The 22,458-nt window shown below is 42.0% G+C and overlaps 2 protein-coding genes across 4 annotated transcripts in view; both read left to right on the top strand.

The window, feature by feature from the left end:
• myzap (myocardial zonula adherens protein) overlaps positions 1-11,569 on the top strand; it is a 34,264-nt gene extending 22,695 nt beyond the window's left edge. Inside the window, exons 8-14 of one of the 2 annotated variants that reach the window (XM_080759105.1) lie at positions 901-1,026; positions 2,279-2,407; positions 3,506-3,600; positions 4,421-4,526; positions 5,081-5,164; positions 7,463-7,521; positions 8,794-11,569. In XM_080759105.1, coding sequence (XP_080615231.1) covers positions 901-1,026; positions 2,279-2,407; positions 3,506-3,600; positions 4,421-4,526; positions 5,081-5,164; positions 7,463-7,521; positions 8,794-9,271 — 1,077 coding nt within the window. In that variant the 3' untranslated portion in view covers positions 9,272-11,569. Of the gene's footprint in view, positions 1-900; positions 1,027-2,278; positions 2,408-3,505; positions 3,601-4,420; positions 4,527-5,080; positions 5,165-7,417; positions 7,522-8,793 lie in introns of both variants that reach the window. The other variant, XM_080759104.1, reaches the window with a different exon arrangement.
• A 182-nt stretch (positions 11,570-11,751) lies between these two features.
• Positions 11,752-21,850, top strand: polr2m (RNA polymerase II subunit M). Of its 2 annotated transcripts, none has more exons than XM_080759122.1 (5): positions 11,752-12,062; positions 14,016-14,236; positions 14,868-15,231; positions 16,164-16,407; positions 19,281-21,850. In XM_080759122.1, the coding sequence occupies exons 1-5, from the start codon at positions 11,953-11,955 to the stop codon at positions 19,437-19,439; spliced, it is 1,098 nt and encodes a 365-aa protein (XP_080615248.1). In that variant the 5' UTR covers positions 11,752-11,952; the 3' UTR covers positions 19,440-21,850. The 2 variants fall into 2 exon arrangements, with proteins under 2 accessions (XP_080615248.1, XP_080615249.1); XM_080759123.1 differs by having other exon boundaries at positions 14,016-14,247; positions 14,885-15,231.
• Positions 21,851-22,458: the final 608 nt, after the last annotated feature.

The raw sequence follows: 22,458 nt of genomic DNA, 5'->3' as shown, positions 1-22,458 counted from the left end.
TGTATCCTATACTGACTCTCCTCCCAGTCAGGAGCCCCCACTGGGAGGACATATAGCCTGGAACACACTCGATCTCTTTTTTTTCCATTTGCTGAAGATTCCAGCACAGTGATAAACGTTCACGTTCGCGTCGCGTTTCCAGCTTGGCAGATCTGCTACTTTTGATGCTTTTGTGTGAAGCTGTAGTATGATCAAGCAGGGCATTCATTTAGGGAAAAAAACCCACAAAATGTTAAAATAGAGGTTTCTGCCGATAGTGACGATATTATGCCTCCGATGTCTGAATTGCCTCAACTAAATGTTTCATTTAAAAAATATATACATTTTCTTCACAACAAAAGTGTTTATTGTTGAATAATCAAGAGTGTTCAGAAATAACCCATAGGACTAAAATAGTAACAATTCCAGTACAGAGAGGCATAGATTATAGATATCTGTTACAACGCATAGCGTGGAAACAGATATACCATAGATATGGTGTCTACTTGAGCACTGCTATGGGATATTACTTTATACAAACTGGGACTGTTACTATACACATATACTATTAGCCCCAGTATGTTCCCTCAGCACTACGCTCATTCTGTAGCTCACACCCTGGGCCCCTCCCACCGCGCTTCAGAAACGGTGCATGTTTCCACAAGGAAACCCTTTTCTGCACATTGAATCCAAAAAGTGAAGGGCCAAAATAGTTTTACATTTTCAATCCTGAAAGGTATTTTATTTGTGGAAATCTTGCTATGTCATGTTTCATAATTCATATAGTTATGCATTGATGTTTTCAAAATGTATTGTATGTAACTGTGTGTGTGTGTGTGTGTGTGTGTGTGTGTGTGTGTGTGTGTGTGTGTGTGTGTGTGTGTGTGTGTGTGTGTGTGTGTGTGTCCATGTGTTGTCCAGGTGGACTGCTCCTCAGAGGCCAGAGGTCAGGTGGTCCAGGAGGTGACCGTGACCCTCCAGAGGCAGTATGAAGAGAAGCTGTTGGAGGAACAGCAGAAACACAGAGTGGAGATCGAACACCTGCAGGTCTGGTTGGATCCTAGAGATACCAGTGGTTCCCCAAACTTTAACGTGTCAAGGACCCCCTCTCATTAGCCCGTGGACTCCCCCCCCCCCCCCCCCCCCCCCCCTTTGAAAAGATATGCCAGGAACCACCATAAGAGAAGATGCTTTCATGACTCTAGCAGTGATTCTCAACCATTTTCAGTTCAAGGACCCGAATTAGGCTATGGACCCCCATTTCCATCTCTGGGACCCCAATGCATATTGTAAAACGGGTCCATTTGGTTCCATTTGTACACTCTGAGAGTTACAGACCCATAAGAGTCCATTTGGTTCCTAACTATCATTTAGCTGGGGACCCCCTGGAACTCCCTCAAGGACCCCCTGGACCCCACTTTGGGAACCACCTTTCAATCCTGAGGAAAAGCATCCGTGTCATTTCATGCTTCCATCTGCTATACGAGAGGCTGAGAAACCATTTATTTAACATTAACACTCCTGAACAGGGTTTGTTTTTGGTCGAAAACTGTTTTGAGAATCGGCCTCGGGGCCAAAATGGTAACTTAAGACAGATAATATAACTTGGTTCTCAAAAGTACAAATGGAACCTTACAGGTCCATTTGGTTCCATTTGTACCCACAGTCATGTGAAGGGTCCATTTTGGAACCCCCTCTAGTGAACCCACAGGGTCCCTGAACCCCCTCTAGTGAACCCACAGGGTCCCTGAACCCCACTTTGAACCCCCTCTAGTGAACCCACAGGGTCCCTGAACCCCACTTTGACAACCACTGATAACGAATTCATTCATTAGTGAACTGATAAAAAAAGTAAAAGTCATATGATTTGTCACACATGTTAAAAGAATGACATCACCTCCCCCTAGTGTAAAAACGATGTAATTGACAGAAAGCCACCTGGGGGTGTGGGTGACTCCCATACTGCAGTGCTTCCTAAACCTTTTAGACCGTGACCCAAAAGAAAATATATATATTTGCCCGGGGACCCAAACTAGTGAAAAATGTCACTACTTCTTAAATATTTGTTTTCTAAATTGTGGAAGGACTTAGATTTTTATTTTATTTATTCAAGAAATTACTTACTAAATAAAATAATTTAATTTGGTATTAATTCAAGAAAACTTTAGCTTTTTTAGGGAATGTTTGTTGAAAATGTTGGGAAATATAATGTAGCAAACCAAAAAAAATATTAAGGGACTGTTTGGGAACGAGTGCCGTACCGTATCTCAACCCAATATGTGTTTTACTCTTGGCTCAGGCTCAAATCGATGAGTACGTCAGGCGTCTGGAAGAAGCGGAGAGGAATATTAAGATCGCAGATGCCAAGATCGCCGAGCGAGACCAGAGGATCAGCGAAGTGGAGCGTCTTCTGGACTGTATGACACAGGTGAGACATGTGGATCTCTCTCAGGATTCACATCATGGGAACCCAGTGGACCATGCAGACTGCATGTAGAAGTGGGTCCGGGGACCCCCAGGGTTCCTTGAGGGAGTTCCAGGGGGTCCCCCAGCTAAATGATAGTTTGGAACCATATGGACCGTCCGTGTAACTCTGAGAGTGTACACATGGAATGGTTCCATTTGTACACTCTCAGAGTTACATTGATTTTACAATATAAATTGGGGGTCAGCGAGATAGAAATGCCATTAAATGGGGGTTCGTAGACTAATGCATGTCCAACTGGGGGTCCTTGAAATTAAACGGGTTGAAAATCACTGCTAGAGCCTTCTCTTATGGGGGTCCTTGGCATATATTTTTAAATGGGGGTCCGCTGGCTAATTAGTCTCAATGTGGGGGTCCTTGACATGAAAAGGTTTAGACGGTCTGTGATGTCTGTCTAGTCATCTACAATCTGGGAAGATGTCCAACGATATAGTAACTGCATCTAAAAATCCATTTTAATTTCAAGAATCGAAGTATATCAAAATCGAAACTCAACATAATGATCTATTGTATTGTTTGACTTTGTATCATATCATTTTGAAATGCAAATAATCAATTGTATCAATACTAAGCACTGTGTTCATTTCAAGGTGCAGGTTTGTCCATAATGTGTTCAAGTATAAAGTCCATGTACCTGCCAGAGAACACACTGTTGTTCACTTTATATCCATAATAATAAATGTTTCCGGTTAAAACCTGCTCTATCCACTTGTTTCACACAGATGTCATGTTTTTGCTGAATAGTTACAGTAAAAAAAAAAGGGAAAAACAGTGCCCTCTGCTGTTTGTTTCCATGTGTATTAATTTTGACCCCACATGCTTACATTTGTTCTTTCCTGCATTTATCCTCCCCCCTCTCTTCTTCCCTTTGTTTTCTTGGAAAAAATAACACGATGGGAGTATGCACAAAAACTAATTTCACCCACCTTTTTACTGACAGACAGAACAACGGCATGAGACGTGAATAATACTGTACTGTGTTGTGTTGTACTGTGTATGTTTCTGGTATGAAAGACGTGCATTCTTTCTTTCTTGCTGTAGGAAAAGAGTCACCTTCACAATAAACTGCAGGAGTGTGAACAGCGCCTGAGGTTGATGGAGCTCACCGATAGGTCGGATTCAACCGCCGCCACCAGGTATACTGAACTGCATGATGTCCACATTATCCTATCAGCAGCACACCCAATTCAGTACAGCTCACACATTATAGTCATACAATATGGGAATACATTTGTTACCAAGAATGTTCTTCACCAGTGTGTTTGTAAAGGTGTCTACTAACATATCCCACACTGGTTGCTATTCAACCACCCTAGGGGAATTTTTGACAGCTGCTGAAAGTTGTGACCATCAACAACCAATATGGCAAAAATGTTCCCCAAAAATCCCCAAGGACCCCCAAATTCATATACTGTATATATTTGGCTGCGGATCGCCATCTGAAAAGGCTTTGTGCCAGGGACCCCCAGAAGAGAAGATTTTATATATACACATTATATTCAAAAGCTTCCAAACATTTTCTATATTCTTTTTAAATCTTCAAGAATAGCAGATGTACAAGAGCTTGTAGGTCTGCAAATGTATTTATAGACAACATATGAATGGATAAAGTGGTTAAAATGATTGTGACGAACTACTTGGGACCCCCTGGAACCACACGGTGCCCTGGGGGTCCCTGGACCTCACATTGAGAACCCCATGGTGTAGCCTACTATACAGCATGTATAGAAGAGTACTGACTGAGACCAAGGCCCCAGTGAGGCTCTGCAACGTTGAGGCGCTTGGTCCGTGCAACTGGGCTTTAACGTTGAGCGCATTTGCACAAATCGAAGAAATGTGGAAGTAGACGGTTCTTCCGGGTGCTTCAAAACACGCCACTGAGCAACTTCCACTGATTGAGACTGAGACGTACTATACAATGTGGGTTAAGAAGTGTTCATTTTGTTCGTTGCCCAGGTCTAAACAGCTGGAAGGAGAAGCCTCAGACCTGCGTGAGAGAATCAAACACCTCAACGACATGGTGTTCTGCCAGCAGAGGAAGGTCAAGGCCATGATCGAGGAGGTCAGGATCACTTTATTCGTCTGTCTTTGAGGACACGGTCAAAGCGTCAATGTTCATAAGAGTGTATAAATGCAACCAAATGGAACCCATACATCCATGTGGTGTGTATGAATGGCTTAGGGTAGGCTTTGTTTGTCACATCACAAGTAAGGTGGGTGAACTTCTTCGTTGTTGCATGCCCATCATTGCAATTACAAGATATAGTGTCAGATCAGAAAAGAGGAGAAGAGGAGGCATAAACTGCATAATATATGACCAATCTGAGTACTAAATTAATGGAATGCCTCCTATTTTACTAAAGTGCATAATATATAAGAGTCGTGGATGTACAGTAGATAAAAAAAGGGAGTCACAGTTCACTTGACTTATTCAGTCTGTGCAGCCGAATCAGGCATATAGCTTAATCTCTAATTGCTGCTAGATAAAATAAACGGTTCAATAGTCTGGTGTTATGATGCTCCTGTATCGTTGGCCCATTTGGTTGCGTTTATACACTACAAAAGTGTAATAATTTGTCGAAACAGGAATAACATTGTGTTGTTTTGAAAAACTAGGTTCAGTCTCTCCGAGCTCAAGTTGCCCAGAAGGACATGTTCATCTCAGAGCTGCTGGACAGGATCGCTATAGTGGAGTGTGAGGTGAGATGATGGACGGACAGACGGATCCTCCCCTGGTGTTATAGGGGGTTAGAACAGTGGTTTTCAACCTTTTTCATATCAAGGTCCATTTTTTATTCTTATGCATTTGAGCCACGGAACCACCATTTGATTGATTCAGCCTCTCAGACCCAAGCATGATGTCGTTAGATACGATTTTGTAGGCAGCAGGCAAACGTAGATCAAAAATAACAATTGTTCTACATTCTGTAATTCTGTAGACTTCTTGTAAATTAAGTAATGCAGATGTTTAACAATAATTGAACTCTTGAGAGCGTAAAAGTTAAAGATCTCTAAGGGTCCATTTGGTTACCAACTCTCCATCATTTGAGCTGGGGACCACCTGGAGCCCTCTCACTCAAGGACCACTGGTAGTCCCCGAACCACTGGTTGAAAACCACTGTGTGATAAGAATATCATGGAATATGATGGTGGTGCTGTGTGTGGTTCTCCATAGATAAGACAACACATGTCCTTCTGTTGTGTGTTGTTCTCCATAGATAAGACAACACATGTCCTTCTGTTGTGTGTGGTTCTCCATAGATAAGATAACACATGTCCTTCTGCTGTGTGTGATTCTCCATAGATAAGACAACACATGTCCTTCTGCTGTGTGTGATTCTCCATAGATAAGACAACACATGTCCTTCTGCTGTGTGTGATTCTCCATAGATAAGACAACACATGTCCTTCTGTTGTGTGTGGTTCTCCATAGATAAGACAACACATGTCCTCGTGTGTTTCTGTTGTGTGTAGTTCTCCATAGATAAGACAACACATGTCCTCGTGTGTTTCTGTTGTGTGTAGTTCTCCATAGATAAGACAACACATGTCCTCGTGTGTTTCTGTTGTGTGTAGTTCTCCATAGATAAGACAACACATGTCCTTGTGTGTTTCTGCTGTGTGTGATTCTCCATAGATAAGACAACACATGTCCTCGTGTGTTTCTGTTGTGTGGTGGTGCGTTGAGTGTCTCTTTCATATGCAGTGGTGGACAAAGTATATACTCAAGTAAAATATGGCATTAGACCTGAGGACGATTCTACAATTGTCTTCTAAATCCTGACAGTTTTCTGAAAAACCCATGTTTCTATGTCGTCATTCTCAATCAATTTCATGTCAAGGACCCCAGAAATATATGGATTTGGCCGCCGACCCCAATCTGAAAATATGTTGTTCCAGGGACCCTCCCTGAAGCAAAGACTTGAGTTAAAAACGTTCGCTCTAAACTAATATACATAATTCAAATATTTGCGCCACATTTTCACGATTTTTCAAAAATAGCTAAAGTATAACATAATGCCTAAAACACCAAAAGTGTTCAAAGGTACAAATGACAAAGTACGCTTTGGAAGTTGTCAGGAAATTAAATATATATAAATTCTCACAAGACTCACAACACATGAATGACACGTACATTGTGAGCTTGTATATCCTTTTTGTACGTTTCGGTCCCAAGAGTCCCTTCCTAGAAATGTATAGTAAGACTCAAAAGTAAGCTACAGTATTTCACTTTCAAACATGTCATTTTAACGTCCACTCAGGCTTTTCTGAACACCCCAGACAGTTTTTAGTTGCTTGATTCAGTATTTAGATATTTGATATACATTTTTTCAGACATTTTTCAAACCCATTGTTCTAACCATAATGATTAATCGAAAGCACACGTCCCTTGGTTCTGGTGACTAATATTGTTCTTCTAATACGTGAGGGGTCGTGTTTTTCAAATTATTATATATTTCTTTATTTTTTTTATTTTTCCCAAAAACTCATCCTAATGATTGAAACCGTAATTGAAAAGCCCCCTCACATATTAGACGGCCAATAATCAGTCACCAGGACCAATGGCAGATGTTTTCAATGAATGGTTCAAATTAAGTTTTAAGTACAATGGGTTTATACTGTATAGGAATGGTGACTAGTCTGATAAAATGAATATCAAATATCTAAATAGTAAAATAGTGAAACGAGCAACTTGAAAACGATCTCGGGTGCTCACAAAAGCCAAAGTAGACCTTGAATGGAGTCCCAAAAACAACATGTTTAAAAGTGAATGTCACTTTAGGTACTGTACTGTACTGTACTGTACTGTACGCGCGTAGATATACTTTACTGTCCACCACTGTAATCACCTGTCAGTTCACTTCCCTCTTGCAGCTGAAGAGATGCAGCCTCTTGTCTTGCATGTGACCGAACCTGACGCCCCTTCTTCTATGTCTCTTTCCTTTTTCCCAGAATAATGAGTTTGAAGACAAGCTCAAGTATTTTATGTCTGTACAGAACACACGGGATGTTGTGCACACCAGGGAGATCGGAGTGGTCTGTGACCTGCAACCCAGGTGAGAAGAATCACCTGGGAAGGGGGGGGTTAATCTCACAAACCGCTGGACTGATCAGAACTAAATAGTTGTGCACACTTTCCAGTAGGCCAAGAAAGTACAACATAAATGTTTATTTTATTTTATTATTTATAGCAGATCTCGTAGCGCGCCACCGAGTGGCACGCTACGAGCTTGTACATGACCCATGTCATTTTATAATGTAAGTCAATGGGTGTTGGATCTAGCTAGTGGTTTAGCCGAAAATCAGGTTCTAACATTGTTCCGGTTGCTAGGCAACGCTTCCGTCACCCCCAGCACCAGGAGGATCTTTGCACACGGCCCCCATTAACCTCCAGTCAAAGTAGGATTTTCAATGCCTCGTATCTCTGAAACTACGAGCACTGTGCATGGTTTTAACGATTCATCCGAGGTTGGGATGTGATTTTGTACCGCATCGCTCCCGACATGTTAACGTTTCTGCCCAAAGATAAACAGCGTGAGCTAACGCTAATTATGAATAGCCGATTGTTCTCCATGCCGGTAACACGGAAATGAATCTGCCCGGCGACAACACAGAAAAGGCCTGGCATACTGGCGCAGTACTTTCAATTAATGATAGTATAACACCTTAATATTTAAAACTGATTTAGCATATAGAGCGTCGCAGTCCCGCCCCTACCAGGGCCCAGGAAATTATTCCCCCGACTTTAAAAAAAGTATTTATTTAAATACCTTTTAAGCCTCGTACGAAGCCAACTCCAGTTGTGACAAATCATGACAACAAACAAAACATTTTGGGCCGAACAAAGAATTAGAAAGAAGAAAAAACCACAGACCAGGCTTTCCTCCGAGTTGGAAAGCCTGGTGACCCGAGGTTACCGCTCAACAGGTCTTCTTTCTTAGTTTGATTGTGATCTGATCGCAGTGTTGTTTTTGGCAGTTTTAGTGTTAGTCATATAGTCTCTTGAATAGTTTTAATTTAGTTTTAGTCACCTGGAATGTGTTAGTGTTTAGTCTAGTTTTAGTCGACTAAATATCATAAGATTTTAGTCGACGAATCTAGTCGACTAAAAGCTAGTTGAACTATTCAAAAATGTTTTTTCAAAATAGTAAAAAAAGGCAAAGAAGTTTAGGGATAAGCCCTACGTCTTAGTTTTAGTCATCATTTTTTTATTTAGTTTTCGTCAGTGAAAAAAGGTATACAGGCGACAAACATTTTTTTGTCTTAGTTTTAGTTGACGAAATCACCACTGTCTGACCGTGCGTCCCCCCCATCCATCCAATCCGCAGGCCTGAAGCACAGAGGCACGACGAGCCATCCTTCCAGTCAGAGTCGCCACTCCCCTCCTTTCAGTACCTCCACCACCAGCCCCCCCCGCCTCCGGTGCCGAGTCCAGCAGCCTACCACCTGTCCACGCCGCCCCAAGCAAGAACCCCCAGGTCGGGGGGTCCCCCCCCACCGCCCCCCAGCAGACTGGAGTCCAGTCTCCTGAGGTACAGCCCGCTCCAGTACAGCCGCTCTCTGCAGGCCAATAACCCGTCCTGGTCCTCCACCACCAACACCACCAGCAGCGCAGCAGAGGACTCGGATACGGCCTCCTCAGGTCCAGAGGGTTCTTCTGCTCCGGACCCCCCTCCCCCGCCTCCGGCGTCCTATTCTCCTCGAGCCAGATCAAGCCCGTCGCAAATCTACACTCCATTCATGAGACTCATGGAGATCACGGCGAACATTAACATCAGCGATTCGCTGACGGACGACTCTCTTTAGTCGTCATTTATTTATTTTTGTATAGTGTTTTCTAAATCGGATAAAGTGTGTTTTCTTTCTTTCTTTCTTTCTTTCTTTCTTTTTTAAATTGTTTTGACACAAACAGGGTACTGTGTGTCTGTCACGTACAGTAAAATCCACAGTTTTAATTTAACTCAGAAGTTAGAAATTGGAACTAAATGGACCTGTTGTCAGCGGCATCCGTCATGTAAAAAGTGCAGGGACATTATTTGATCGAGTTGAGACTAAGAGCAACTGCAGTAGTATCAGGTACGGTCGCCCCTAATCCATCTCGCCCTTCTGGCCCAGGATGAGCAGTTCTGCCGGCTGTACGCCCGGGGCGAGTTGCTAAATGGGCGAGTCGCATTCAATTAACCTCGCCTCACCAGGCTTTCCACCTCGGAGGAAAGCCTGGTCTCTGTTCCAAAAGTGCCTTGTGAACCGGTCTGGAGCGGATGATATCGTTACGTCATGTTGTAGTATTGTTTTGTAGTCTTCAGGATGATATCGTTTAAACGTCATGTTGTAGTATTGTTTTGTAGTCTTCAGGATGATATCGTTACGTCATATTGTAGTATTGTTTTGTAGTCATCAGGATGATATCGTTACATCATGTTGTAGTATTGTGTCATCAGCCAGGAACAATCAAACGGAACTTCCTTTTCCCGTTTGTTTTCCGGTTTGAGGGAAAAGGAAGTTCCGGAAGATTGATGACTACAAAACAATACTACAACATGATGTAGTGATATCATCCGCTTCCGACCGGATCATAAACCCGAAATGGAATGGTGCCCAGGCTAGGAGCCAATACACCGCGACTATTGCGCAGCTAAATGGAAACGGTGCTAGACAGTCGACACCAGCGCCGGTCGGGGAAAGAATAAGTAAATAGACCACCATTAGTGCGGGGACATTCAGACCCAAATGACCCCCCTCCGGTGACTATGCCTGTGAGGGTCCATTTGGTTCCATTTTGTACACCCTGATTATTTGTACCTACAGGTCCACTTGGTTCCATGTTGTACTCCTTTCTGATTGAAATTAACACTAAAGGATTTTACTGTGCGCAGTGTGGTGAATGTGATTCAAATAAGTGAAGTAAACAAATCTAATTTGTGAAGTTATCGGCAGATTAAATGCATTTTTCGTCCTGAAGGGTGTACATAAGTTTATATCGCTCTGTAAATCACATAATTAATATACAATAATATAATATATTATTCATTCATCGTTCAATCGTTCAATACTATCTATCAGTGATATTATTGAAGGATTGTATTTTTGTTTTGTTTACAATGAATGTATATAGCCTGCTTTTGTGGATTTTTACTATAGCACACTTAATTATCTTGTATGAAGGTTTATATGGTGTGTGTGTGTGTGTGTGTAATATATTACCCGTTTCTTTTATATTTGCCCTGTATAAACGAGATAAAAAGTATTATTTTGTTACTCGTCACAAATTATGTACAAAATATTTATTAATATGCTTTGTGCCTTTGTGAACAACCTGTTATGTCGGTGATGGAAGGAAACCAGGGGAATCTGATAGACGCTATTCTCTTTAAACCAGGGGAATCTGATAGGCGGTATTCTCTTTAAATTGGCCACTGGGTAAACTCTGCGCAAATGTATGCTAACAATATTAAATGTGACTTTATAGCAGTGGTTCTCAGAGGGAGGGGGGGGGGGGGTAGGGGGACCAGGGACCCTCGAGGTCCAATCCAACTTTATTTATAGAGCACTTTTGGGGTTCTAAATGGACCCTCACAGGTCTGTAACCAGCTAGTCTGTAACACCGTCAGAGTTAAGGCCTATTCATACTCTTAGTCTGGATTTTCGGTGGTGAGGTGAGTGACCACCGCTCCGGTGGTGAGGTGACCACTGCTCCGGTGGTGAGATGACCACCGGAGCTGTAATAACGTGGAGCGGTGGTGAGTAAAAACAGAGCGAAGGGCTGGGGAGAGCGGTGGTTTGCTCTTCACCGTGGCTCTGTGACGTCATGTTGTAGTTGCGGTGGTCACCTCACCACCGATAAATCAAACTATGAATAAGGCTTTATGGGGGAGGTCCTTGATATGATTTTGGAAGGTTTGAGAACCACTGCTTTGTAGAAGTAACTGCCATTCCTGAGCCAGTGGCAAAATGTTATATCTGCACTGCCAGATCTATCTCTGAAGAAGAAACATATTTATGAATTATGATGTGCCTTTTCCTTAATGATACATATCAAATTGCCACTAATGACAAAAGTGTATATATATTTGGAAATATATTTGGAATAAAGACTATTACACATGCTTGCTTTGATTATTTCATTATGAACCATGGACACATTTGGTTAGGGTTACCAACTCTCCATCATTTAGCATGGGTATCAAAGTGCACTACACACACCGGTACTGTAGGTGGCGGTACAACCACATCTTAACACCATGTGATGTGGTTTCCGCCAGAGAAGAAGAAAAACAAGAGGCATGATAATTCTAGTTTGAAGAAAGTACTAGTATATTTGTTGTGTTTACATCACTGTGCGTGTTGTTAAATGATGTTTACACGGCTTTTATCCCTTCGAGACGGGCCTTCGGTGACAGCTCCGTGTTCAGTAACGTCCATAGGTGGTCAGAGATGTTAGACATTAATAACAATATACGTTAATAAACAATAATAATAATGTGATAATGTCGTCGTCGTGGACAGAGCGACAGGGACAAGTGGGAGACCTGACATGTCAGAGCAAAGAGGAGCTGTGTGATATGCTGCTGCGGCAGGACCACATGCTGGCCAACAAGTAAGTGTTCTGTTATGTTCTTTGATTATATATATATATAGAAGTGTCTATTTGTACGTCTCTAAATGTTTTGATGAATTGAACAATTGAGGTAAACAAGTGTAATGCTTTATTGAGTCGTCCACTCACAGTTAACAGTCTTTGTATTGAGTTGTGCTTAGTTGAAATGTGATGTAATCTTGCAAACTGTTAATACAATATTTCAATATGTACTTTTCGCTCCTATGCCACCAAAATGTGGAACGCCCTACCTTGACTCCTTCTCAAAGGGCTGCTCTCAAAGGGCACTATACGGACGGCTGCAATTTGAAACTGGCCCCCGTAAAATCTGCACCCCCCCACCAACCACCCCTCTTTCCCCTCAGGCCCTCACTGTATGTTTCTTTTCCCTTTTTACCTCCTTTATGATGAATTCCTGTTCTGTTCTTTGGCTATATAGAAGTGTCTATTTGTACGTCTCTAAATGTTTTGATGATTTGAACAAAGCATGATTTGTAATGCTTTATTGGGTCGTCCACTCACAGTTAAGTCTTTGTATTGAGTTTGTGCTTGAAATGTACTGTAATTTTGCAAACTTAATACATATTTCAATCAATCAGTCAATACAGTACATAATATACTAGCCTAAGATTTAGACTCATTTCTAAAAGACCATCCCTGCATCCCGGGACTCATTACATTGAAAACCTATTTACATCAGTGAGTGTGTTATCATGTTTTAGTTTTGGGATCACAAAGCAAGCACCCTTGAAACCGTTTCTGTTTGTATGTAGATTTGTGTGAGTCAGTGTTCCGCTATTAGTCATGTCTGGTGTAATCTTCATAGTCCTATTGCTAATAATAATAATAATAATAATAATACATTAAGCACATTTACTGTTAATATGTTGATATTGTTATTGTCATTTAGTATTCGAGCAATGTTTTAAAATGTGATAGGAAGTTTTGTGATGTCTGCCTGAAAATAATTTGTAATAAAGGCATTTCACAATATAAAAGAAAATCTCAATCTCACTCAATCTAGCTACCTAGTACCTACACCCTACAATATTTATTCACTCTCAGAATAATCTACCTACCTACAGCCTACAATAGTGATGCACCGAATATTCGGCTGCATAAAATATGAGGGTATTCTGCAGAAAATGGCTAAATATTCAGTTTGGGCCTGAATAGGGAGAAAATATATCACTGAATAGTGTGCAATTAATGAATTCAAAAGAGCTGAATAAATGTTTTATGGACCCATAATAGTGATTATTATTTATGTTAAGTTTTGCCATAACCATTTATTTAGCCATAAATCAGGTAGCTGATTTGACAGCCATGACACGGCCATGACAGCAATGGTAGGAAAGAAGATATATACTATTAATCATATTCGGTTTTCGGCCAACTGTTTCCTATATTCAGTATTCGGTTTCGGCCAAGAATTTCCCTTTCGGTGCATCCCTAGCCTACAATATTGATATGTATATATCATGTCAAATGGATCACTGTGTCATTGTGCAGGAGGTTCATACAGAGACTGTGTCATTGTGCAGGAGGTTCATACAGAGACTGTGTCATTGTGCAGGACGTTCATACAGAGACTGTGTCATTGTGCAGGAGGTTCATACAGAGACTGTGTCATTGTGCAGGAGGTTCATACAGAGACTGTGTCATTGTGCAGGACGTTCATACAGAGACTGTGTCATTGTGCAGGAGGTTCATACAGAGACTGTCATTGTGCAGGACGTTCATACAGAGACTGTCATTTGTGCAGGAGGTTCATACAGAGACTGTCATTGTGCAGGACGTTCATACAGAGACTGTGTCATTGTGCAGGACGTTCATACAGAGACTGTCATTGTGCAGGACGTTCATACAGAGACTGTGTCATTGTGCAGGACGTTCATACAGAGACTGTGTCATTGTGCAGGAGGTTCATACAGAGACTTTGTCATTGTGCAGGAGGTTCATACAGAGACTCCCGGACAAAGGGAAGAAGATATCAGAGTTTGCAGAGCGAGTGCGTCTCGCCATCGCCCGCCATGAAGAGCAAGAGAGGAAGAAGGACATGTCGTCCTTCACGGAGTTCCAGTCCAAATACCAGCAGGCCTTCTCTTCCCAGCAGCAACGAGGCACCGCTGTCGTCCACAACCATCACCCTGCTGCCAAATACAACGGAGACGGTGAGCACAGTGTCGATTTCGTCGACTAATACTATGACGAAAAATATTCGTCCTTTTTTCCCCCCACTGAAACCAATCCATGATGACTAAAACTAAGACTAAATATACTTGACAATTTTGTCAACAAATAAAAACTGCACTAAAATGTTAGGAAGGGACTAGTGGACCCAGAGATCCAGTACAGAGGGTATGCGCATGCATAAAGTGAATTGCAGATCGAGTGGCAAAGTGAGTGACAAAGTGAATTTAATGTTGTTTAAAGTCATTTAATGCAATCGGATAGGACTGTTCTGTTTGGATGTATGCACCGTCAAGCACAGAAAGTAGTTTTTTTTCCCACTCAGTAGGCGTTCCCGCATAACTTCCGGGTATGATGATGATGTCAGCTTGATCTACAAGCTCAAAGTTGTGAGCTTGTAGAACGGCTTTTTTCAGCAAGCGTAAAATCAGCCATTATTTACGACGGCATCAAGGCCTGCCAAAATGAATTTCAGTCGACTAAATCAACTGTAGATTTAGTCGACTAAACTAGACTAACGCTAAAACATTCCGGGTGACTAAAATGTGACTAAAAAACTAAACGAAAACTATTCAAAAGACTGACTATAAAACTAAAATCAAAACACTGCAGGTGAGGAGGAGGAGAAGGAGGAGGAGGAGGAGGCTGCTTGTGATGGACAGATCATGGAGACAGCGTCGGTGACTGCCGGTGGCTCTCTCCCGCTCTCTGACGGGACAGAAGAGAGCGAGCTGGCGGAGGCGTTGGATCGGGTCAGCCTGTCTCACACCACCACCGCCCCAGCCTCCACCGGCCGCAGCAGCACTGGTTCTGCTTCCGCTGCCGGAGAGCGCAAAGAAGACACCGCCAACGCCACCGACGTCATGAACAATTACTTTCTTGGAAAACATCCACAGAAGGCGCACTTCATGGAGGTTCTGGCCAGAAACGAGCGCAATCCCATCATCCCCCTGAGACAGAAGTTCAAACCTAACCAGTTAGTCATTTGACATTTTTGTATCTAAAATACTTACTATTCATTAGAAAAAAGGGCATGTCGTTTAGGTCAGGCGTTCTCAATTATTTTGAAATCATTTGAAATTAAGAGTGTACATAGTACACAGTACATGCATGAACTTTCCTTAATGATTACCGGTATATCTGATTTCAGTATTTATTTATTATGTGTCAATTTGTATTGGGGGTGGGGGGGGCACGGCAGGGGCCAAAGCATTCCTGGAGGTCCCCAGCCAAAAACATTGAGAACCCCTGGTTTAGGTGTTAATGGCCCCTGTGCCCATTATCAAATTTAAGCATGTGAACTATCCATATTCTCGGGGGGAAATATTCAGCACAGAAGCAGTTCGACTAGAAGTTCACAATCTTAGCAACTCAGAATCATGCTGTAATGAATACGTGAATGTTCGGGGAAAAGATATTAGATCTACAAGCTCATAATGCATCGTGTGCAATATGCTGGGGGGGCAATGTTGTGCAAATCAAGGAGTACGGTGCAGAAGGAGAGGTCAACCAAAAAAAATATACATCAATAAAAAGACGTAAAGACACCTATACATGTCCAAGGCACCCCATGGTTGATGTCGGGTGGAAACTGTCCAAAACTGTTGACTTTTAAAGGATTAAAATTCAAAAGCAGCAGATCTACAAGTTCAAAAACGCGTTGCTTTGTGGCGCCACGTTTAGTGCTGCTTTCGATGCTTTCGCGTGACACTGTCGTATGATCAAGTTCAAGTAGGGTATTCATTTACCAAAAAAACCCGCAAAAAGTTAGAATATGGAGATAAGGGATTTCCTGCCGCGACAGCAACGATATGAGGCTCAAGTGGTTAATAACAATGTAATTGGTGTGGGGGGAAATGACCTCATCTCAACCAGTTGAAAACGTTATCATCCGCTTGTCATTTCCAGGTTGGGCCCCAGAGGAGGCTCTCCCTCGGGAGGGTCCTTGTCACCTGGCCGATCGTCACCTGGAGCCGGCGGTCTGCTGTCGCCGTCGCCGGTCCTCTCGGCACAGGCCAGGAAGGAGCGCGACAGGAAGCACTTGGATGACATCACGGCGGCCAGGCTTCCTCTCCTCCACTACCAGCCCGCTCGGCTCCTGTCCATGGAGGAGTCTGCGGAGCTCCTCAGGGCCCAGACCAGGAAACAGCAGGTTTGTTTGTGGAACCCATGGATTTAAACGCACTGTTTCCCCTAGCCCCTTTCGGGACCCTCGGTTACCTTTTCTGAATTTTGGACAGCGGGACCCTAGGGTCCATCGTAGGTTTTTCCACCAGATTTACCCACTGTCTGTTCACGGAGACCTGCTCGGTCACTTGAGTGTCGGTGAGATGTTTCAAAGATGCATACAACAGCTTTAGGAGACCGCAGAAACGTTTGCGAAATGGCATTAATCGCCGTGCCGTTAAGTACTTTTCTTTAAAGTTTTGCTTCGCTGAAATTCTCATGAATTAAAAACAATTCCATGATTCCCCCTCCTCCAGTCATCAAAGAAAAATCAAAGAATTTCCATACATTAGAAAACAAAAGGTTTAAGAAGTAGTGAAAATAGCCGGATCTACAAGCTTGTAGATCTGCTATTTTCACTAGTTTGGGTCCCGGGGGAGACTTCAGGATTTCTCTTTTGGATCACGGGCTAGAATACCTTTGGGAACTACTGGAACGTACTCGGTCACCACCACTGATTTCACTCATTTGGATTCCATACATACGTTGCGACGTCTTTTAGCTTGTTAAGATGGCCTACTTTTGGGTTATTTGTTATTTTAGATGAACCCATTTAGACCTGAGGACGATTAAAAGAAAGGAAAAGAAAGTATTCTAAATCCTAACAGTTTTCTGTCAGTGGTGCTCAAACTATTTCATGTCAAGGACCCCAAATTGTTTTTGTAATTGGCCGCCGACCCCCATCTGAAAATATGTTTTTCCAAGCAAAGATTTGAATAAAAATGTTTGCTCTGAATACATACATATTCAAAGATTTGCTCCACATTTTCACGATATTATTTTTGCAGATCTACAAGCTCATAGCGTGCTATGAGCTTGTAGATCTGCTATTTTTCAATAGCTAAAGCATAGAATAATGGTTAATAACAGGCCACGTTGCAACGTCTTTTAACTTGTAGATGGCCTACTTTCTGTTATTTAAAGTGGACAAACAAATCTTCCAGATCCAATCCTGATCTCAGATAATTTAATTCTGGCATCCGACATTTTGTTTTAAAATACAAAATTACTTTTTGTCACTGCAATTTCTTCAACTGGTTGGCTGATGTAGTATGGCTACCAAAACATAATAATTTTACATATTGTGATAATTGTTTATGACACTCTAAGGGCTCCTTTTCACCATGATTCACACATCAAACATTAGGTGTCGGACTTGGCCTATTTTTTAATTTTTTTAATCCATGAAAACCAATTAAATCATATATATATATATATATATATATATATATATATATATATATATGCCTTTGACCGGGATCCCCTCTTTGTTTCACCCTCTAAACCAACTGTCTTTGCCAAAAAGAGGCATTGCGTTGTTGTGCATTTTCGCATCCCTCAGAATAGACATTCTAAAGGTTTCATGTGGATGAAAAACGTCCACATGAGAACATCAACGGAGGCACAGAGGGTGGGAGTGAGATTGAATGGATTTCTCTACAAAAGAATGCTACTGTACACAGTACTGTATTGTTTTGTACATTTCTTGGAGGTTTGGGGGATTACAACGTGCAAAAACACACTCGCGCACAAACCGTACAAAATCAATAGTCCGGTACAGTAACGGTATACTAAAGTGATGATTTCATATAATGGGGGGGGAAAGCATTTGTTTGTTATTACACATTTTTGTTCTCAAATCTTTGATCTAGGACAAATAAATTGTCATTTTGTGATTGTTTTAACCGAGTACTTTTTAATTCGTAGTTAAGATTTTAAATACGCAACAATGGGATGCTAAACAAGCATGTAATTCATGATAAACCGTGGCCAGCTCTTGTTTTGCACTTGAACGTTTTAGACACCGTCCGACCGACCGACAGAGTGGCTTATACTGGCGTTGTGGTTAAAAATGTGAAGTAAATAAATTGTAGAAAAACAAATATATTTTAAAGTTAAACCCAGAACACCTGAATCATATTTAAAAACTACAAACTAAATTCACAATGAAAAATGAGTAAATGGCAAGAAAGGGAGCTTTAAAAAAAAATCAATTTCAATAATGAAATTGTTAATTTTTATTTAATGTAACCTAACCTTGACAAAGACGCTTTTATCCCTTACATTGGAAGGGACCATACATACACGCTATAGTTTATAGCTTCCAACTTCCAATAAATAAATCCAAATCAAAGGTAACAAACAGTTTATAATTTAACCTTGATATTATGTCTCCTCAACATTACAAAAAGTTGCCACCATAAGCGCAAAACACTACGTCCTTGTCCAAACACTTTTATGGAGCTCACTGTATGGCTTATTAGCCATTCCACTTTCGTTGATGCCTTTAACCCACATTGGACGGGAACGTGTCTGTGTCGCCTTAGCTTATTAAGCCACCTTTTAAACCATTATTGTAGATCTGCTTTTCTTTTAGAAAAATCGTTAAAATGTGTGCAAATCTTTGAATATATATATTCTTTCCCAGTGAACACTTTTTAACTAAAATCTTTGCTTCTCGGGGGTGGGGGGGGGGGGGGTCCCTGGAGCAACATATTTTGAGATTGGGGTCCGGGCGGGGCAATTACATATAATTCCTGGGGGGTCCTTGACATGAAATAGTTTAAGAACCACTGATATTAGAAAATTTGTTTTTTTTCTCCTGAAAACTGTCATGATTTTAGAAGACATTTTTGTGTAGGATCAGTTCTTCTCGGGTCTTAAATGGGTTAAAGTGGCGTGACGGGCGTTTTTTATAATACGCCGCCTCAGCCTCCAGTGTTTACAAACCTTTTCATGTCAGCTTTTTTTCTCCTCCTTCCCTTCCCTCCCTCCTCCGCTGTGTTGTGTTAATCTCAGGAGTTGCAGGCCAAACAGGCAGCCCAGAAACTGTCTGAGGGGCTGAGGAGCAGCACTATGGGGAGCTTCCACCCCGATGGTGGCCCCACGTCCGCCTACAGAGAAGAGGTTCACGACCACGACGATGATGGAGCCCAACGCTCCTCAGAGGAGGACTAATCCCCCCCCCGAGAGGTGGTGTGGGGGGGGGGGGGGGGGTGCTGAGCATAACCTTTACGGCCCCGGGGAGACAACAGGCTTTGGGCCCTGCCATGGGGGGAGCCCTATGGAGCGAAGGGTTTTTATATATAAAGGGGTATATCCATATGGCATGGGCCCTGTGCATTGGGGGGCATTGTAAAGCCGTAGGCCGGTGTCTATATCGCCCAGACTCCCACTCAACTCGGGGAGGTTGAATGGTGGGTGGTTGAACTGAGCGTATTGAGATGTCATCCAGGCAAACCTTTGCATTAACCAGCCCTATATACGTTGTTGACTGCCTGGGGTCTCCCCCCCCCCCCAGGGGTCTATACACGGCCCCCTCCTTCTTTTCTCCGCCCTCCCTCCCTCCTCTCCACATCATATATCTTCGTGGAAAATAGCCGATGTTCAAGGCAAGCTCACAGTGCGCCATGACGAGCCTCTAGATGGGCTGTTTTTGCCCAATGTTGGCCTGTTTTGGTTGAATGTTTGCCCATTTATGACAGGCCCCCCCGATACGGATGCTATGCGGCTCGTGTGGTTAGGTCGTTGACAGTCCTGCAGGAATAGTAAAGTACCCTTTCTCTTACGCTGTGTCCAAAATGTCTGCCATGGATACTCTGGGATGAATGTATAGCTACTGTACCTGCTGTTTGTGTTCATGGGTTTATTGTGACGTTGAATGTGGAATTGCTTTTAATAGAATAATTTCGCTCTCGGTGTTCTACACAGAACACACTGTGTTTATCATCCTAATGTTTCATGGTAAATATTGACCAGATATAAAATATCAAACAATTCGTTTTGTTCATTCAAGCATTTGGCTGCACTATTATGGCTTGAATATAACATACTAATCATGTTTGTATGCACTGCACAGTGCAGTATACAATGGTGAATATTTTTTTTCCAATATTGGTGAGGCAGCGTTCAGGTAACCTGACTCCACCAGATTGCAGCAGTATTGAGTTCACATGTTCCCTCCTACCTCAATCTGGTCTCTCTCAAGCAGAAATGATTAACCCAAACCAACGGGGGGGGGGGGGGGGAGAATCTGATAACTCCATAATAATTTGGAGTTGTAGTCTTGTTAGGTTGTGTTTACATGTGCGCTGTGGCACAGCTTCAATACGTCATCTGCAGTGTTGATTTCGTCGACTATAACTAAGACAAAAACTAAATGGAAACCAAATAAAAACTAAGCTATAATGACTAAAACTAAGTGGACAAGAGATCCACTTAAGTCATTTTACAATTAGTTGCATGCTGAAAATAGCTGATCTACAAGCTTGCGTGACACGTTGTGGGCTTGTAGATCAGAAATTTTCAGCAAGTGTAAAAACAATCATTGCGATGGCATCAAGGCCCGCCAAAACACAATTTAGTCGATCACCTGTAGATTTTGTCGACTAAAATCTTGTGATATGTAAGACACTGACTAAAACTGAAATCTAAATTTGCTGCCAAAAACAACACTGGTCATCAGTCTCGCCTTGATCCCGCCTCTAGCTGCCGCTGATTGGTCCGAAATCTGCTGGTTCGTTTGGAGGTACATCGTCTCTGCCCGAGAGAGTCCAGATGGAGGCAGGAGGAGGAACTCACTACCGCCACCATCTGGCGGAGTCAGGTTAGCGTTCAAGAACCTCATGTCCAAAACATGTTCATTAAATAAAATAGCAGATCTACAAGCTCAAAACAAGCCTGCAGATCTGCTACTTTTGATGCTTTTGTGTGACGGTGTATGATCAACTAGGACGTTAATTTACAGAAAAAACACAAACGGTTGGAAAGAATATGATAGATTACAAGATGGGGTGTTTCTGCCCAACAGCGACCATATACATAAGATGTATAGAGCGTCGCATTCCCGTGCCTTTCATGACGACGACGACTGGCCCAGGAAATAATTCCCAATGCATTTTTCCTCATAGACATTTCAAAAAGTATTTATTTAAAGACCTTTTAAGCCTTGTACAAAGCCAACTCGAGTTGTGACAAATCATGACAACAAACACAATATTTTGGACCAAACAAATAATTACAAAGAAGAAAAACAACAAAAAAAGTCTTGATCAGCCCAAAAATTTGGGTTTATTGTCATGATTTGTCACAACTCCAGTTGGCTTTGTCCGCGGCGTAAACGTCTTTAAATAAATACATTTTGAAAAGTCTATGAGAAAAAGAACGGGGAATTATTTTCCGGGTCTCTCGAGGGGGCGGGACTGCGACGCTCTAACCAAAGCCAGAGAACAGCCAGTGGTAAAGCTGAGTATTTTTGACACAGCTAGTGACCGTCTACAACCATTTCCCCCCAAAAAAAGAGATGTGATGGTGCTGCTGTTGTTGTGAGTGAACTTGAATAAATTGATTTGATTTCTGATACTATATATTCCTGATATGTTGCCAGCTCTTTTCTGTTGTATAACCGCTGATTTGTATTGATGAACACAAAATAACTATAGCATAAAAGTTGTATTTGTAATATAACTGCATATTTGTTGAGGTGTAAGAAGACGTATTATTATAATAGGACTCCATATTCCATATCCAGGCATCAAAGCAGACATATCCTCCAGAATGTTTTGCTAACACCCGGTGCTGTGGTCGATACCAGGGCAATAATAACTCTGCTGTCTGTAAGATGTCTGTGTGATGTTATCAATGGGGAAATCTGTGGCAGACTTGATAAGATTAATAGAGGCAGCAGTGAAATATGGGAGCGTGATGGCTGCTAGCTGCTTCCATCTGGATCGCATTTGGGATGGTGTTATTGTTGCTGGGTAATGGCAGGAGATGGGCTGGCATGAGGCGTATATGTGACATTGTAAAAACACCATTTCTCCAGCGTGTGCTGCTAATGTGCAGTAGATAAGAGAGATGCCGGGCTGCATTACATTAGAGGTGCTGTAAAGTAATAGTTTTATTTTGTTTCAAAAGTTAAAGTTCTATATTCTCATGATAATTGTTTAACGGTTAATGCTTTGTTTGTGTGTTTGTT

Source organism: Protomyctophum bolini, assembly GCF_963924005.1.
Source record: "Protomyctophum bolini genome assembly, chromosome: 1".
Lineage (NCBI taxonomy): Eukaryota > Metazoa > Chordata > Actinopteri > Myctophiformes > Myctophidae > Protomyctophum > Protomyctophum bolini.
Note: the sequence above shows the minus strand (reverse complement) of the source record. Positions and strands in the feature narration are given on the sequence as shown.

Bases quoted from the DNA above. Each gene is read 5' to 3' on its own strand.
- polr2m (XM_080759122.1), top strand. From the start codon at position 11,953: ATGTCGTCGTCGTGGACAGAGCGACAGGGACAAGTGGGAGACCTGACA. The intron at 12,063-14,015 runs GTAAGTGTTCTG...GTCATTGTGCAG, and splicing joins GACCACATGCTGGCCAACAA to GAGGTTCATACAGAGACTCC. The intron at 15,232-16,163 runs GTTAGTCATTTG...TGTCATTTCCAG, and splicing joins CAGAAGTTCAAACCTAACCA to GTTGGGCCCCAGAGGAGGCT.